This window comes from Oreochromis niloticus, linkage group LG2 (assembly GCF_001858045.2).
Source record: "Oreochromis niloticus isolate F11D_XX linkage group LG2, O_niloticus_UMD_NMBU, whole genome shotgun sequence".
NCBI classification, from domain to species: domain Eukaryota; kingdom Metazoa; phylum Chordata; class Actinopteri; order Cichliformes; family Cichlidae; genus Oreochromis; species Oreochromis niloticus.
In genome coordinates, this window is record NC_031966.2 from 32,985,510 (window position 1) to 33,005,070 (window position 19,561).

Here is a 19,561-nt window from a genome sequence, read left to right on the forward strand (position 1 = left end):
AAGATGTCAGGATACACAGTGGGTATGGAGCTGCATAGCTACAGACCATTCAAGGTGCCCATACTGACCCCTATCCACCAACAATGGGGACTTGAGCATCAGATTTGGACAATGTTCTGCTGGGAAACCTCGGGCCCTTCCATCAATGTGGCTGTAAATTTGACACATACAACTTACATAAGCTTGTACATCACTGCTGAAGACCATGTATATGCAAACAGGATTTCCTGATGGCTGTGGTCTCTTTCAGCAGGATAATGTGTCCTGCCACAAAACAGAAATGGTTCAGGAATGCTTTGAGGAGCACAACAATGTGTTTGAGGTTTTGACATGATCTCCAAATTACCAGGACCTTAGTCTAAATGAGCATCTGTGGGATGTACGGGACAAACAAGTCTGATTCATTGAGTCCCCACCTCGCAGCTTAGGACTTAAAAGATCTGTGGTTAACATTTTGATGCCAGATACCACGGCACAGTTTCAGGGACCAAGTGGAGTTCATGCTTCAGTGGATCAGGGCTGTTTTGGCAGAAAAAGGGGGACCAGCACAATAACAGGCAGGTGGTTATGATGTTATGCTGCCTTTAGAATCAATTTTCAGGAAACACAATATTCCCTTTCATTGTTTTGCTGATGACATCCAAATATATTTCCCTATTAAATTTGATGCCTCTGTCCCACTGAGGCTTCTGTTTAATTGTCTATAAGATAGCAAAGACTGGTTAACACTGAATTTTTCACCCTTAATGTCAACAAGACCAAAATGATTGTATCTGGAAATCGTCCCTCATCTGGAAGAGTTAACAGATGTCCCTGCCCCCCTTGTTTCTTATTGCTCCCCAGTGTTGGCAGTTTTTTGAAATGGCTTTTACATTTGAGATACAACCGACCACAGTTGTTAAGACCAGTTTTGATCATTTACATCAAATTTACAAAGCAAAATCCTACCTTCCTCCAAAAGACCACAAAATAACACATTCACCGTCATTCACCTTTAGACTACTGCATTTCTTGCAAAATATGGAGGTCAGTACCTTTTAGTTACGATTCCATGACCAATGGTTACCTTGGACCTGGTAATACGTGGGAAACCTCCACATCTTATCTGTTTTATGGTGGCGGTGTGTGGGATGGGTAATTGCAGCCACTAAAATCACGCAGTAAGGAGGTGATGGCTATGATATTGTGTTTTCTTTTGTTCTTTTATTTTTTTAATATTTTGGATTTTGTTTTTCCTTTATTTTTGTAATGGGAAAAAAGGAATATGTGCATTTCTTTTCTTTTTTCCCCAGAACTTAAATAAAAGAATCTTTATGTAACTCAGTTTTGTTAGACACATAACAAGATGCTGACAACAGCTGTTAGCAGGGCATGCATTTTCTTGTGTAAGCTCAACTGGAACAGGAAGTAACACATGGGTCATTTAATTTGGAATGCCTAAATGAAGAAGTCTTTTCTATAAGAAAATGTTATTGAAAACTTGAATAAATTAAAGCACATTTTAAAAACAGCCTGACATGCTCTCTTTTCAGATTGTCACTAGTATGAGATATTGCTGTTTGACATCAGACACACTGAAATACATGCTGACCCATGTCAAATCTGTGACACTGCAACAAATTTTCATACTCTTGGTCAATTGAGATCGATTACATGTCGTCCCACTAAATGGTGTCATTCTTTGGGAGCCCTGGTCACTGTTTACAAGAAACCAGCATGCAGGTCAGACAGACTTCCCGCCCCATGGCCCCAACACTGAAACTGTTACATGGCAGATTGTTTTGTAACAGTTTTCCAAACTCGTCCAATGAGAACAGCTGGCCGGCGTCACATGACACAACTTTTACATAACAGTTTTTTTTTTTTTTTCACCTCCTCGCCATGGTCCATTGAGAATAATATCGGTCCTTCCTGGACTAGGGCATGAACGTACAGAGTTGTCAGTCGTTTGCAGCGGAGGGGACAGACGTGAATGGCAGCAGCTGGGGTGCAGACATGCACCACGTAGATGAGCTGATACGCTTCGGACAGCCTGCTCTGTATGGGGACGGAGAGTGAGAGCATGCTGCATCTCGCAGCAGAGGCTTTCAAGTCGAAAAACTTCGACCTGGCCGCGGACATCTACGAGTGCCAGCTGGCGTGTCTCGGAGATCCGGAGAGCCGGCGGGAGCTGATGGTGAAGCGGGCTGACGCGCTCGCGTTCGGGGGGAAATTCACGGAAGCTTTTGATGTGTACCGGCAAGCCTCGGAGATAGAGAGGCTGAGACCCGCTCACCTGGCCAACCTCATAGAGTACCTGTCGGGTACTATACGGAGGCAAGACGGGGGTGAGAGGCAGCGGGGCAACCCGTACAGGGCAAAGGAGGCAGGCGCGGCTGTGTGCCCGGGAGCGGGTGCCACAGGTTGCGGGTATGAAGACTTCTCCTGCCGGATATGCCTGAGCTTTCTGTTCGAGCCGGTGACTCTGACGTGCGGTCACTGCTTTTGTAAAAAGTGTCTGGAGAGGGAGAGGAAAGAGAAGGAGCGACCGGTGGTGTGTAAGGAGTGCAAGAATGTCTCAGCAGTGAGCGACAGCCTAAGTCTCAGGGTGAATGTGGTCCTCAGCAACCTGCTGGCCAAGTGGTTCCCCACCCAGTACCAGGCCGGCCAGCTGAGGCGGGAGGGCAACGGGCTGTACGCCGAGAAGAAGATGGAAGCTGCCCTGGAGAAGTATAACCAAGCAATACTCACAGGTAGGACACCGAGCTGCTGCTTCTTATTCTTATTATTACCAAGAAGCAAAAAGAAAGGGTGTGTGTGTGTGTGTGTGTGTGTGTGTGACAGGGCTGCTGTAGCCTACTTCTGTAACTTTCCTGTTATTCCATAACAGCATGTCAGGTGTGTTTATGTGAAAAGCACAATAAAAGAACAAGGTCGAGCTGTTCCACATTTATTAGTGTCATAATCGTGGCGGTGACACAGTAGCTAGCCACCTCTCTGCTGGCATCTGAGAGTCACATCGCCATGTGTTGGATAACAGGGTTATGTGGGCTGGGCCAGTGGACCAAACATTGCGTAAGCACGTAACCCCCCACCCCCCCAGCTCCCTCATTGTGTAACGTCAAACAATGGATCAGGCAAATGTAGGTCAAGGGTATTATTGCAGGTCACCGCTGGGCACACCAGCGCTCAGTTTCTGTTTTTGTTTTTTTTTAATTGGGAAGAGCTTGCATGGTGATAACATAGGTGAACTGTGCCCTTCTGACAGGAATCACTGGCAGTGAGCTAGGGGCAATCCCCAATTTGACATTTTGCTGACATGTATTAATTTAAGTAGCATTTAAAGAGCCATATGCCCCTTTGTTGTTTTTCTATTTCATCAGTTAAATGTAGTGATTAACGCAGAGATCAAACTGCAGCCCTCTGCGTCTTGGATCCTTAGCCTGTCCTCATTTGACTTTACGGCAGTGTGCAGCTGTAGCTCAGTCACTTAATAGGCTGGTTGTGTAAGTTTGGAGCTACGTGTTTCACCTTTAAAAAGTGTGCCATATTTTCCATTGCTGACTATCTGACAGCTGACAGGCAGAGTGTTTTTGTGTTGCATAAGGACCAAACATTTCTGACTACTGGGTTCCCACTTGTAGAGCATTTATCTCAAAGCAGCAGTTTAGCTGGAGAGCACCCACAGTCGTAGACTGGGATTTGTCCATGTCTTTTTGATGATTCAGCGTGGTTCTAACATGTTTTCCTAAAGGTGTTCTGACAGATCACAATTAACAAAGGATTTCACTGAAAGAAAGTTCAGGTTGGAGTTGTCACAGTTGCAGAAACTGAGTTCCACATCACCTTATCCATAGAGAGATGGATGTATGCTGGGTTTTCCTGGATCCTGGATGACTTCTGTGCATTTTCCCATTATTATTTTTGGCTTTCTGTCAAAATTAAACCCCACCTCTTAAAAAAAAAATAGAAAAATAGAAGAATATTCCCTTTGGGTGGAAGGCCAAAATCTTCTTTGGTGGGGGTCAAAGTTTTCAAACACTGGTTTAAAAAAAGAGTCCATTTCCCAAAGGGCTGACCTCCTTTTTTTTTTTTTTTTTTTTTTTTTTTAGGGTTATGCTTTCAGAGTAATGTTGGCTCGAGGTGAAGATCAGGCCCAAAGTTGCATTTAGGCATGCTGCAGTTAAGCCTGGGGATAGTCTCCAAAGAGTGAATGCCAGTCTGAAGAGTTATAATTAGAGCAGGTCTGTGTGATATGTATCTTTGTGTGTATGCATCTATGTTCAGTAAGGCTGCTGCAGTTAACCACAACGCTAATCAATCTTCCTTCTGTCCTGCTTGTGTTGTGCCTGACGCCTGTGCAGTTACAGGCCCTACTTTGGCTCGTTCTGTCATGTTTGGTTTCTGTGTTGGTTTCTTTGAGCGATTTGCTCCCTGTGCCCGTAGCGAAGCCGGGGAAATATCTCCTTCCGGTTCCCATAAGGCTATCTGTGGCATTTGCATAAGTTTTTCACGTTATGAAACCTACAATGTGGGTGACCTTGATAGTACTGCATGGTTTTGTAAGGCAGTCATTTTTTTTTTTTCGTAACACGTTTTGTAATGTGGAAACGAACCCATTTTAAACATTCACTCAGTGTTATAACATGCCAGCAGATACTGTTTAAGACATTTGAAAAGGGAAAATATAGTGGTCGTTATTTATTTCTATTCTATACTAGGCTCAGATCTTACAGGGAACAAGGGTATATTAATAAACAATTAATTATCCAAGCCTTTTATTAAGCATGCTGGCTGCTCATATATGCCGTATGTGTCACTCTGTGTTGTACCTCAGTGTAAATTGATATCAGTCAGCAAGCAGTCTGAAGATGTTTGTGTGTTATGTTGTCATGTTAACATGTTTTTGTTTATGTTTTGTGTGTCTGAATGAAAAAAATATTGGCTGATGTATCGGAATATCTGATTTTTAAACTGCCAAATATAGATATGGGTATTAAGAATAATCTATCGGTCGGGCTGTTGGTTTTAAAAGAAGAGATTAAAAGAATTTATTTTATTATTTTAGAAGCTAAAACTAGAATATTTAGAGTGCTTTTCAGAAGAATTATTTAAATTATTGTATAACTGGTCAGTAGTCTGTTCCTTAAATGATTGCTCCTCCCCTCCATATAACTGTCAAATAATCATTACTGTTTTTAATTGCTGGCTGAACAGAAAGGTCATTTAAATTCATAACTCTGGGCTCTGGAAACGTTTCCTTTTCTTTTACAGTTTAATTTTTTTTTCTATTTTATTAAAAGAAAAAAAAAGTGGAAAACATGTAGCTCCGTTCCTAAAATTTTACAACTAACAGTCGCTCGGGTTCTTCTCTCCAGCACCAACAGACCACATACTGTTTAGTAACCGCTCCCAGATCCACTCGAGCCTGAAACGACACGAAAAGGCTCTGATGGACGCTGAGATGGCCTGTAGACTGATGCCTCACTGGCCCAAGGTACAGCAGAGAAACTGTAGTTTTTAGTTCATTATATTAAACACTTGCCCTAGTGTAGTAGCAAAGTGAATAAGCTGCAACATGCTGCATGTTTCTTTTGTGTACAGGGTCACATTCGTAAGGGCCAGGCCCTGGTGTCATTGGGCAGGACTGAGGAGGCTCTAAGAGAGTACCTAGTGTGTCTGTCCATAGAGCCTGACTGTAAACTTGCTAAGACTGAGGCTCACAAGGTAAATATGACCACTGTTATCTTGTGACCTGCCCTATCGCACATCACTACAACAAAGCATTTAATGTTTTAAGGGAAAACATTAAGTGTGTATTTGCAGTGTCGTCAAAATAATGACATAATGGCTTATTTTCCTCTTTCAGATCCTGAGTGATCTGCTGGCTCCAGTCAGAGATCAGGTCCCTGAACACATCTCTGACTACTCCTATATACTGTCTTCCAGAGCACACATCAAAAACAGCATCAGTGCTCCCTTCCATGTAAGAGATGTTCCACGTCTGGAAGTCAGCCAATCCAAATCAAGTCCACATGAGGTCTCTTTTTAATTTATTTTCTTCTTCTCTGCATCTTTACTCTCCATCTTCAGACCCTTAGTCCCGGATCGCTGTCTCCAGAGTCTTATCTTACCTCGACTCTCCCTGCACCAGAGAGGTCACCAAAGGAGAATCAAAGCAAAAGTCAGGGGGGGGCAGAGGCCAGGAGGTTTGACCAGTGCTTCCTTACCAAACGGAAACGAAGGATTTCAGAAGAGGAGGCGAAGGTGGAGCTTCACGGGGAGAACAACGATCACAAGAGATCCAAATCTGGTGATTATACAGCTATGCACAATCATATGCTCCCTATTAGCATCTTCAGCATTGTATTTATTGTTGATTACCTCTACATTTAGAGCCAAACGAGGAGCCGGAATATTTGAGCTCTGTGGATGACGACCTCTTTGACCCCGCAGATCTGGAGTGTCCCCTTTGTATGAGGTGAGATCAGTTTGATTTATAGCTAGGTTTACACAACTGACACTGGACACGCAGGCTGTGTAGGGCCGGAGTGCAAACACACTGAATCTTACGCTTTAAATAAGGCATTTTATTGCCGTTGTAGTGTCGCTTTACCGTTGTTTGTCCGTGGTTTTTCACTGTTTGTGTGTTTCCCATCTAGACTGTTCTATGAACCAGTGACAACACCGTGTGGGCACGCTTTCTGCCTTCAGTGTTTGGAGAGATGTCTGGACCATAACCCAAAGTGTCCCCTTTGTAAAGAGGATATGTCTGAGGTAGGTGGCACAGGAATTCAATAAACTTTTCAAACTGACAGTTGTTAAAATCTCCCAATTCTTTTAATCTTTGGGCTGAAGGAAGGACAATACTCGGTGTATAAATGCTCAATCAACAATTATTTATTCCATACAATTCAACACTTTATGAGCATAAACCATCCGGATGGGGAGACATGCATGCAGAGGGTCACAGCAAATCTCAAACTGGTGGAGGGTTACTCAGCCTCTTATAGCCTCTAGTGGCCCCCACCTAGTCGTAAAAGCCTAAACATTCACATTCTTTCTCTCACACGGCGCCTAAGTTATGACCTCGGCTCCTTGTTTTATCTCCTCCTGATGAGATGGGGCAGAAAACCTCTGCGGTATGTTCTGTTCTCTTCTAATCAGACAAATAAGGCCATGACTCTCTGACAACGGTATTTCTTATAACTCAGCAGTATAATGCATCATAAAACAATATCATTCATTCACAATAAATCAGCAGTCTAATCTAATACAAATCAGTTTAATAAATCTAATAGTTATCACCTCTTCAGGAGAATAAAGCAAACTAAAACTACATAATAATTTCACAATCATTAATCAGGGGTATAACATGGCATAAGATAATATAATAATCTCACACAGTCCACATTCAATAAGGCCTGAAGCAATGATTACCAACCAGGGGTATAATTATTCCCCTGCAGTAGCCAGGTGGTCTGTGGAAAGATTAGACTACCTAATATAAAGAGAAAAAACAGTGAAATTATAAAGAATTTATGAGCTTTGAAAAGGTTTTGTGAAGAATTTAAAGTAACTGTTTAGATAAGCAATAATGAAAAAGTTAAAAAGCTTGTTATAAGTATGGCTAGCAGTGAAAGTTTGCTGAAAGATATGCTTTTTTTTGGGGGGGGGGGGGTTAACAGTAGGTATAAACAAAAGTAATTATTAGCTACACATAATGAATAAAATGTGGCTTACACTAGCTAACTGAAATCATGAAATAAGAAGTTGGAAATCTGGTAGATGTTTAGCTAGCTATTGAAATGGTTAGCTAGTAAATGAATAAACATTTCAGATCACAGCTGAAAATAAACTGCAGAAACTGATCATTTCACATGATGAATGGTAAATGTAATAGTAGATTAAAAAAAATAGAGGATGGATGCTTAAGATATTTGGGATTACAAAAAAAAAAAAAAAAAAAAAAAGACAGTTATGCTAATGCTAACTGATAAACGGTCCGCTAAACATAATTGCTAAGGGTAAAGCTGAAAGTAGCTCGAGGATCTTGTTTAAAACAAGTTCTGCTAAGGATATTTGATGTTGGGGAAGCCGGTGTCGGTTTATCCCAGAAGTCTTCAGGGATTACTGTAAACTACTGATCTAAGGTGGATTCCAGAGTTGTTATAGATCCAGAGTTGGTAGCCCAGCACATTAATGAATGTAACTTATTTAAAAGATGTTGAGTCTTTATAATCTTGTGTATATTGTTGTAGTTTTATTTAGTTTGGTTCATTTCTTATGCTCCAGTAAGAATGTCATTGTCAGGGCTTTGAGCATATTTGATTTGTGCGTCCCTTTAAACCAGGCAGATAACAATGTTGTGGGACAACAACCACAGGACGCATCCTTATTGTGTCATTCTGTTGCTGTTAACATATTCATTGTGTCTGTCTCCAGTATCTGGTCCAGAGGAAATACTGTAAGACGGTAATAATTGAGAACCTGATATCGAAGTATCTTCCCTCTGAGCTCATGGAAAGACAGAAAATCCACCTGGAGGAGATGGCTGAGCTCTCCAAGTAAGTTCATATTTCCCGCTCTTCTCCACTGTCTTATTATCAGGCTATTTCTTTCTCCCAGCAAGTCTTTTGATGGATTGCAGCTTGTGTGTGACATTAACATTTTGAGAATATCGTCGGCTGTTTGACCTACTGACCTACAACTGACGGCACACGTGTCTGACACAGTGACTTCTGAGTGTTGGTCATTCAGGCTTCAAGTGTCACTTTCCTGACGGCCGATGCATAAATTAATTCACTCTCACGTTAACCAGTGTCTTTTACATTTGGCCTAAAGGTCACCTGGAGTTTAAGTTAACTTTTTTTTGTTGTTTTTTTACAAAAGATTTTCATTCATGTTGAATTTGTAATTGAAAGGGTTTTTTTTAACACGATATCTCCTCCTTAATGAAAATAAAGATTTTTTTTTTTCCGTGTCTCCCTGTAGTCTTAACAAGAATGTGCCTATATTCGTGTGCACCATGGCCTTCCCTACTGTGCCGTGCCCTCTCCATATCTTCGAGCCCTGCTACAGACTGATGATTCGCCGATGCATGGAGACGGGCACCAACTGCTTTGGCATGTGTCTGGGAGATGACCTCAAAGGGTTAGTACTTTGACTGCAGCTGTGTGGGGTTGGTGTCGGACTATGAATGCACAAAATGTTAACTTGCTCCTTGCGCTTTTTCCTTCGGCCTCCAGGTTTGCTGACTACGGGTGCCTACTGGAGATCCGCGATGTCAAGTTCTTCTCCGACGGCCGTTCGGTTGTGGACACAATAGGCAAACGGAGGTTTAAAGTAATTCAGCACAGTGAGAGGGACGGCTACAACACAGCTGATATAGAGTACCTGGAAGATGTTAAGGTATGAGCTGGTGGGGGTTGTGGGCTGGGAGAGTGAGAGATGACAGGATGACCTTAGACTTTATAAGGTGTTATTAACATCCTGGTCTGAAAACAAGTTGATGCACAAGTGTCTGAAACCTGCATTCTTTCTAATGGCCAGCAGGGGGCAACCCATGTTGTTGCAAAACCAACACCAACTGAAAAAGAAAAGCCAATTTTGTACTTGATTTATAACCCGAGTAAACATTTTCCGATTATTTCAGAGCCCCAGTTGCAAGTTTCAAGTCTTGTTTAATCCAGTGTGATGCTCATTTATTAAAATATAGTTTCATTTAGAAGAAAAAAGAGATGATAAAGCAGGATACAGTATGCTGTAGGGTGTACTTTGGGATTATTCAAGCATGCAGTCCCTCCGTTACTCAGCCAGAAGCACAAGTCTAGCTTTGCATCTGCTTTCAAAAGATTTTATGGTTTTAAGAACTAGTCTATAGATGTATGCAGCAAAGGTGAAGTTTTCCACCTGGAGAGTTATTTAGAGAAGGACGGTGAGCTGCTGCTAAGATGTTAAAGCTCAGAGGTGTTGTTGTGTGCAGGTGGAGGGCGTAGCAGAGCGCGAGCTGCAGTGTCTGCATGACGTGGTGTACGAGCAGGCCGTGTATTGGGTCAACTCTCTGAAAGCTGAGCAGAAAGCTCGCATTGAAGGCCACTTCGGACCAATGCCTGACAAAGACTCTGAACTTCAGGTACAAACAGTCTGTTTCTTTTATAGCTTCTATTTTTATATAGTGGGACTAAAGTATCCGAATTTTTCTTCTACTTCATTTCACCCTTTAAAACCATCTCACTTGTGTGTTCTTTGCTTGCAGGCCAGCCCTAACGGTCCCTCGTGGTGTTGGTGGTTACTAGCAGTTCTTCCTTTAGAGGGCCGAGCTCAGCTACCGTTCCTCGCCCTCACGTCTCTGAGAGACCGTCTCAGCGGCATCCGCAAGGTGCTGCTCTTCATGTCGCAGAACAGGAGCCGGTGACGTGCGCACCTGATCCTAAAGCAGCAGTTGACCTGCTGTTCTTCCTCTTTGATGCACAAAGAACTGACGCTGATGGCGTTGCACCTTCCCCGTTGTAGCGCCGATGTCATCCAAGCATCAACAGCAAATTTAACTAAGCAACAGCTGAGATAACGTAGATCTGAATGAATAAAGAGACGCCTTCCGTCATCACTTTCACAGAGCAGCAGTCCTGGCAGACCCACAAACTCGAGCTGTGTTCAGACAGATCGGGGAGTCTGGCATCACAATTGTCTGTTTGAAACCATCAGAGTCGTCACGCTGTTACATCACTGTATTTCGTTGATAATGTGCACGTGCTAGGTGTACTTTTTTTTTTTTTTTGTATAAGAAAAAGCTGCTGTGCTGCGATCTCTTAATCTGCCCAGATTGCCACTCTCACCTTTCTGTCTGTCTGCCATGTTTGCAGTTCTCCGCTCGTCCTTTTGCCACACTTTGCAGTTTGATCAGAGCGTCTTCTAAAAAGATATGTCAGAAAAACCCGATATGAGTGTCATATATGTGCTTCCTGTCTGAACATAGCCTACAGAGCAAAGACAAATGAAATCCTCCCAACGAAACAGCCTGCAAATCAAATCATAGCTGGAAATGGTGATTCATTTAACCGACCATGACGGCGCTTTGTTTGTCTTTCAGTGTACAGATGAAGAAAGATCAAACCTTAGTATGAATCTGAAAAATGTACTCGCCGTACATAATATACTCTGTTTACTTCATCTACTCTCTTACCACCTTTAGTGTATCTTGCAGTAATTAGTCCATCAGCTCTTCCGTCTTTCCTTCATGGCTCCTCCCTTCTTCCTCTCATTCAAACGAATAACAAGAGAATCAGCTTTTACGTTGGTTTGCTTTAAAAGCTTTTTGTTCTTGTTTTATTCATTTTTTTTGTATGTTTTGATGTTGATTTCCTTTATTTATTCATTGTTTTTATTTATGCATGCAGTGACATTGTTTACATTTCACAAAAAGAGAGCTGCTCACGTTCCAAAGTCCTCCTTTTTTTTTAATTTAATTTTTTAAAACCCCACCTATTCGCAGCTTTTACAGTCAAAATGTGGCACCAACATGAAGCTGGCACGCTCTCAAACCAAACCTTTTTCTAGATGATGGCTGGTGATCCACATTGATTATGTGTGTTGACTTGAACATATTTGGATCCCTGTGCTGTGAGAAGCATCATTCAGCATCATGGACTCATTACCACCAATATTTGGAGTTTGATGCCATTATCTGCTAAATGTATTTATTCAGTATTTATTTGCACTTTCACATCAAGTAAGGGAAAGGAACAGTGGAGGCAGAAAAAAGCAAAGTTCTCTGGGTTTTTTTTCCTTTGGTAAAGGGTGACGCAACAAAACAAAACACAACTGATGTTTTTGTAAAGGCCAGTGCCTTCCATCCGCACACAAAGACGATGGTGTGGATCCATTTGTATACCATTTAAACCAGTTTTAATGGAAAGTTGTTGCTTTCAAACAATAAATTCACAGCAGCATAAAATAAAAAAGCAAAGCAAAAAGCTTGTCTGGAAACCCGCCATCATATTTTTGAGAAAAAATGTTTGAAAAACAAACGAACATCGAGGCCTTGCTGATGTCTGCGACGCGACTGTTTTTACACGGCAAAAGCCGGTCTCTGACAAACGCCGGAGACTGTCGAGTTTTGCCTTTAGGTTCTTTTGTTTTCTATACGCGTGTTTTGATTTCTACATGTTTTTACGTCAGTTGTATTTGATGATTTTCTTCACTTATCGATGTTTCTGCGTCCCCTTGTTTCATGTGTGAGAGCACTGGGAAGGTCGTGTCAAACCATCCACACCTGCTATATCGTAAAAAGGCCTAAGCCGTGTCGTGAGGCTAATACGACGTGGCTGATAAGGTGTTGATACACTTGCAATATGACAGAGTCAAACAGCAATAATTGGCCGTGTATTATATCTGGCATTGTAATATGTTTAATTCTTACACAAGACTGTCTGAACAGATATTTGTACAAACAGATATAACATATGTTATACGGCTGACCCTCTGTTATGAATGGTAACTACTTTAAATGATAGCTCAAACTGGACAGGAAGGGGAATAGTCAATATATAATCATGCATTTGTGTGAAGGTGTCATACTTAAACCTTTTCACATTAATCAGTCTGGAATATTTAAATAAAGGGAAATTTGACCTAAAATGAAGCCACATATTCTAAAACAGCATGAGGAGCCAGTTCTTTAAAAAACATTAAAACAAAAATCACAGAAACATAGACTTTGGTTTGATATCTGTGAACAGTCTTTCATTTCTGGCAGCAGTTTTAGTGCCTTAACTTTGAATTCTTCCATTTTTACTTAAACTGCAGTGGCAACTATGGTGACGTGTTGTGCAATAACCTGGGTCTCGCTTGATAACATAACATATGTTGTTGTAAATCTCACCCTGAAAACTGAAGTATGACTTCGCAGTAACACCTTCAACAGCTGGTGCATTTAACTTGAAATAATGCCATCCACTGTGCTAATTTATTCCCATACAAAGAACAAAGAAGAGTGGCCAAGGTAGTTTGTAGCATTACCTTGGGGCGGTACACTGAGTAGGGCAAATCTCTGTTGGTGTTTTTGGTCACTTAGCCTCTTCAGCAGGCCGCCCCACTGATGGTGTCTGGTGGTCAAAAGCTCTGCGAACCAACCACTGGCTCCCCGGCTGATTTTTAGCATCTAGTAGGACTTAGTGTGACGTAATACCAACATTTCTCGTCTGTCCATACAAAAACCAACCAACTAACAATAACTGCTAATGTGGGCTATGTTTCTATTTTCTTTATATACTTTGGCAAATGTATATTTTGGCTTTCTTGCCGAGTGTTCAGTGAAACCAGACGAGCTCCTCTGGCAATTGGCTATTTACAAAGTTAACCGTTAGCTTAGCAGTGCACAACCCCCCTCCTGAAACCATAATATGCCCCAAACTTTGTGTTAAACACACATTTTAACAATAAATTAAGCAGTCCCTGATTAATTTATTCCCACCGATTACTTTTTATTCAAATCTAAGATGACCCGCTGCTAGCTTTAACTTTAACGCACAAACAATATTTCAAACAAGTCGTGACAAGAAAGCAAATATGAAATATATTAAAAAAATGTCTAAATGAGGCGTCAGTGATGGGGTAATTGTTGTGACTTAGCTAAATGTCACAGCCCAATTTATTATTTTTAAAGCACACAGCTTCCTCATGGCCACATTAACTTTAACTACAGGTACTCAAATTATTACAAATTTTTGTGGGTTTTGAACATTTTGAAATTGAATGATGGTTTTGTCACCATGGAGATTCTGTACGCTCAGTCATTGACAGAAGTGAAATGAGAAAAGATGCTAATCTGGGAACAGCACAGGTTACATTGTCCCACTGTCAGGGATTGAATCCTTAAAGGTCAAGATGAGTTTAACTGTATCACTTTGATATATTGTAGCAATCCAAAAACTGTGATCATGCCAGTGAAATACAAACTTTTTATTACTAGCCTAACGGAGCAGACAGACCTATCCTGTAGGCTCAGAAATGGTTCTCAACATGTAGAAGAAAATACAAATTTGCATCTTCCAGCTATCCAGCTATGCAACAACAACAGGATGTGTCTATTGCTCACTGGTTTCCTGACCTTTCAGAATTCAAACACTGACTTATTGAGGAAGTGTAACCAGCATCCTATTTGAGAACTTCCAGAAAGGCAGAAAAATGCTTCCTGGTTTCTTAACAATGTTGTTTCTTCCATGTACAGTTGTGAGACTCTAATCAGTAGTCTACTTTTTTTATTTGTACCCATCAGTCTTCAGATCATGAAACATGTTAGCTTACAAAGCTGTAATATCAAAGGTTTCTCTGTGATGTATTTGAAAAGTGATTCCAAATGTTTGGTCTGATTTAAGTAGCACCTAATTGGTCTTCCCTAATGGATCGAAAGCTTCTTGGAAAAATAAATAGCTACTGAGGCTGTTTGTGAACTAAAACACAGACGGTGTCCAGAAAAAAGGGCAGGAAGGAAAAAATTGTCTTGGTGTCCTGCCCTGTCTGTTGCTAACCTCAAGAAATGTTCAAGCCCTCCTTCGCTTTTCAAATGTATGAACAGACTTCAGTTACTTCATGCTTCATTCAAATGTTGTCAAACTAAAACTTCATAACCTCTAAATTTGTCCAGGTGAAGCAAGATGAATGTATGTATGTGTTGACATTTCTTTGATGTTTTCTGTTGACGTCAGTTACTGATAGTAAAAATTTAGTATGTAATAATTTGCAGAGGTACAGTCTGAAGCAGGAAGTCATGAATAAACTAAAAAAGGTTTTGTTCTTGATTCTGAACAAACTCTGGTGAGGACAACAAGTCTGCGTCTCTTTATTTTGTGTGTGTTTGTGTGTGTGCGCGTCTGTGATTCTTAGACAATGGCAGTTCAGTTTACTTGTTACATGGCAAGATTTGTTCTGAGGCTTGTCGCTTTTATTCAACAGTTCAGGAGGAAAGAGAGGGCGACAGAGCGGGAGCACACGCAGCAAAGGGCGCGTGATCAGACTCAAACTCAATTTTTACAATTTGGAAATTATAGGGAAAAGTTATTTTTTACAAAAAAAAGCTTTACTTTAAAACCATTATCGTTTGGAAGGACTTAAAACATACACTTCCAACTTTCAGTCCCTCTAAAAGAATATGCTTTTTGAAAAAATAAGCTCCTCCAGTTTCTTTAGAGAACTGAGACTCAAGTATCTGTTAAGTAAATGAGAGGTGAGTCTGACTAGTGTGAAGTAGTAACTTATAACAAGGCTTGGGAGCAGGAGCAACAGCTAACCTAACAAAATAGCACCTCAACTAAATAAATTTCCATCTCTGTCTGGTTTATCTACTAGCTCACTCACACTACAGTAAAAATATGATTGAAACCTTCCTGCAACTGGGAAAAGTCACTGGTTGCCCAGTGGCTGCATTGAGTTGTTCCAATCAGTCACTTTGAACCAATGATCTCAACTCACCTGCGATGCATCTCTTTTTAATAGCAGAACTCGACTTGGCTGGTAGAAGGGTTGCTAAGCGCCGGAGTCATTTTCATATAAATTTGAAGTTAAACTCGGCATCTTGCAGCAACTGTGTCACCATTTGTGGAGGAATTCCTGAATTTCTGTTTCAGAACTATTTCATCCTGGAAAAGATTTGTGATTTTTCACAGATTTATCACAGTTAATTACCACAATATTGTAAACAGATTACAAGTAATTACAAGTAAGAGAAGGCTGTCTCAAGCAGGTGGAGCAAGCAAGCTTCTGGTTCTGGCTTCGACGGAAGGAAAAGGTTTCGGGGAAAGATGGATCCTGAGGCAGACTGAGGGGGAGCGCTGAGATGTTCCGCGATTAATGGAGAGAAACATGAGTGAAAGTCGGTTCCTGGGTGACGACCCTGCAGCCTGTCAAGTGGCACCATCGGAGGTGTGTCAGACAGAAACGCCCAGCAGGTAGAATTACCTGTGCTTACACCTGGCAACTGGACCCATTTGGTTGCAAACTGATTGCAGAGTGGTAGCAGACTGGACCCCTTCTTTAAAATGACTATAGTAGGCAACAACAATGCAAATTTATTGCACATGGCTGCAGTAATTTCAACTGCTGTCATTTCCCTTTAATTAACCTGAAAACCTTCAGCTCTTCTGCATTTCAGAGAATGAAATGTCCATGTGTTTGCTGCTGCTGCACCATTTTATCCAACTCTACATATGGATGTTTGATATGAACTCATCTAGAGAATCAGAATCAGAATCAGAATACTTTATTGATCCCTAGGGGAAATTATTTCTCGTTACAGTGCTCCATTATAAGCAAACATTAACAAAGACAGACAATACACTAACTAAGAATAGCACAATATATACAGGCATATATATATATACATGAAAGTCACTTATTAATAAATAGCTGAAAAGAACATGTGCAAGAAGGGTGTAGCTGTTGCAGTAAACAGTGTGTTAGGTGGATGAGTTGTACAGGGAGATGGCCACAGGCAGGAATGATTTCCTGTGCCGTTCAGTGCTGCTTTTCGGTAATCTCAGTCACTGAACGTGCTCCTGTGACTGACCAGCATGTCATGGAGTGGGTGCGAGGTGTTATCCAATATTGTCTTTATCTTGGACAACATCCGCCTCTCCGACACCACCTTGAGGGAGTCCAGCTCCATCCCCACAACATTACTGGCCTTACGAATCAGTTTATCGAGTCTGTTGGCATCTGCGACCCTCAGCCTGCTCCCCCAGCTTGCAACAGCATAGAGGATCGCACTGGCCACAGCAGACTCATAGAAAATCCTGAGCATTTTCTGGCAGATGTTGAAGGACCTCAGTTGCCTCAAAAAATAGAGACGACTCTGGCCCTTTCTGTAAAGTGCTGTGGTGTTTTTAGCCCAGTCCAATTTTTGTCAATGTGTACTCCAAGGTATTTATAGTCCTCCACAATGTCAACACTGACCCCCTGGATTGAAACAGGGGTCAAGTGTTTCCTGGTCTTTCTGAAGTCCACAATCAATTCCTTGGTCTTTGCCACGTTGAGCTGCAGATGATTCTGCTCACACCATGTGACAGAGCTACCATTGGGTAGCAGTGGAACACCTCGGATCCACATTTGTGCAGACTGCACTGTCAGTGAAGGAGTGAGAGAGATGCAGTTATATATTATCAGTTAGCTAACCAGTAACACAGTTAGTAAATGGAATCCATCTTTAACAGCAGTTCAAGTTATCAGGTTAGCTGAGTCAAACCTAAATGGCTGATCCAGTAAAGGAGTGTTAGGTAGACCCTACAATAATACATACAGAGAAAAACCCAACAATCATATGACCCCCTATGAACAAGCACTTTGGCGACAGTGGGAAGGAAAAAACCCCTTTTAACAGGAAGAAACCTCCAGCAGAACCAGGCTCAGGGAGGGGTGGGGCCATCTGCTGCGACCATTTGGGAATGACAGAAGGAAGAGAGGATAAAGACATGCTGTGGAAGAGAGCCAGAGATTATGAACAAGTATGATTCAGTGCAGATTTCTTCACACATGTATGTATACATATACTGTATGTAAGAGACAGTAGAGATTTTAGAGAAAAAAAAAAAGTCCATATTTTTGGTTTTTGTAGCCAACACCTGTGAAAGTGACACCAAGTCTCCGATATGTTTGAATAACGCAGACTGCTAACACTGAGCTGAAAGATGTAAACAGAGGGGAAGCTGGGCAGACACAACAACTGTTTATGCAAGCAAAGCAAATATAGGTCAGACAGTCAAACTTAAAAAGAGACAAGCTCATTATTCAGCTCTTCAGTATAATTACACTGCAGACAGCTTAATGCAATCACATAAGGAATGATTCCAATTCTGGCATCAAGAACTCTACTCAGAGTCAAGAATTTCTCACAAAAACCGGCTTAAATGGATATCTAATTCTTGTAATAAATATTTATTGTGTTTTCATCATCGGAGTAAAGAACAGCAGGCTTTCCTCTGCAATCTGAGAAAGTTATTACATTTCTGTAAATGTGACCTTCTGTTAAAAGCTGCGTAACGCTTTGTTAGCTACATCAGTACAATACTGCGGGGAGGATTGTGCGTCTGTTCCTGACATCAAACATGACTGGATGAAAGGCCACAGATTCAATTTGTCACTTATATTTTACGGTGGCCCTGAGAGGTCAAACGAACAGACACTAAAGAAAATGTCAGCAAACAGAAAAACACTGCAAAAGCACACAAGATGTAGCAGGAGTTGAATAAAGCGCAAAAACAAAATCTTTGTAAATGAAATGAGCAGTGTATAAAAAAAGAAATCAATGTGTCGGACTAAGAGGTTAAATTGATCAAAGAATCTAAATAAAAATTGTTATTTTTTATTGAAAAAGATCCAAAACGAAGATCCCATTTGTCCCAGCACTTCCTTCCTTGTTTGCGCCAAGTCCATTTAATTCATTTGAAGATCTAAGCTATTTAAAAGTTGTTACATATAGAGATAAATTTCAGTTACTATCAATACAGGGTTTCAGTTTCCACTTCCACTCATAGATTTTGCCACTAACAGAGCATGACACAGACCTGAATCAATATAAGTAGCATCTTCTGAAGTTCACTAGAGTATGTAAAAGTGCTTATTTATCCCCTCTGGAGAAATGACTAAGTGTTCCAGCTTTTCTGTGATGAAATATGATTAGAAAAAGAAAAAAAAAGACAGAAACTGGAAGGAGGGGAGGTAATTTAACCTCCTCGGTCCACGAGTGGAAACAAAGAGTTCGCTGATAGGAGAACAGGTCAGCTTTCCCTGCAAGCGTAAACCAGCCAGGATTGTCATACTCGTGTTAATTGAAATTCAGAGTCACAGTGGTGATCAAATTCTCAGCTATAAGGTCACTGGAAAAAATGACAGCTAGAGAATGTGACCTCACGCAAACTGGGCTCATTACAGTTTGCACACAAAAGTCTGAGTGAGGTCAGCGAGGTCAGAGCGGCCTGACAAATCCAAACACACGTTATAAATATGTAGCAGCTTATATGTGACGATCTCAGAGTAATATCAGATTTATTTAAAACTGTAAACAGCAGTCAGCAATCTTTAATGTTTTTAGATAAACAAGAAATTCAAAGCTCGTAAGTGCCTGTAGCAATGAATCTGCACACAAGTGTTACTCAAACCCGCAGTTTCAGAGGTTTTTATAGAACGCTGGAGGCTGTTTACACGTCTTTTCTGTAAATGTTTTCATTTTGGGTTAACATTACCACATCCATTAGCATGATTTCACTGAAATCAGGCAGCTGTTAGCAACAAACATGATTTAATAGCATAGACTGTATGCATAAGATGTGATGTCAGCCACTGGTCTGTGAACTCATTTTTTAAGTCTTTAGCTGGCAGCCTTAGTCTTTGTTATTTGGTTCATTTTAGCTAATGGTAGTGCTAGCTAGCTTGCTTTGCAGGGTTCATCTGTAAAACTGTGACATTACCTGAGGTAGGGGCCGAGTGAAAAACAGGCTTAAAACAAAATTGCAATGGTAAACAGCTTTAACTGTTAATGCCAATGATCTGGTGGCAACAAAGAGGTTCCCACACAGCTTGCCAGCTCCTC

At 41.1% G+C, this 19,561-nt stretch overlaps 1 protein-coding gene across 1 annotated transcript; it reads left to right on the forward strand.

The window, feature by feature from the left end:
* The first annotated feature begins 1,856 nt into the window (after positions 1-1,856).
* LOC100701029 (LON peptidase N-terminal domain and RING finger protein 3) lies at positions 1,857-14,809 on the forward strand. Its single transcript, XM_003451788.5, has 12 exons — positions 1,857-2,732; positions 5,358-5,476; positions 5,584-5,706; positions 5,849-5,965; positions 6,073-6,292; positions 6,376-6,460; positions 6,642-6,756; positions 8,425-8,546; positions 8,974-9,132; positions 9,228-9,390; positions 9,965-10,114; positions 10,238-14,809. Exons 1-12 carry the CDS (start codon positions 2,042-2,044, stop codon positions 10,394-10,396), a joined length of 2,223 nt encoding a protein of 740 aa, XP_003451836.1. The 5' UTR covers positions 1,857-2,041; the 3' UTR covers positions 10,397-14,809.
* The last annotated feature ends 4,752 nt before the right edge of the window (positions 14,810-19,561 follow it).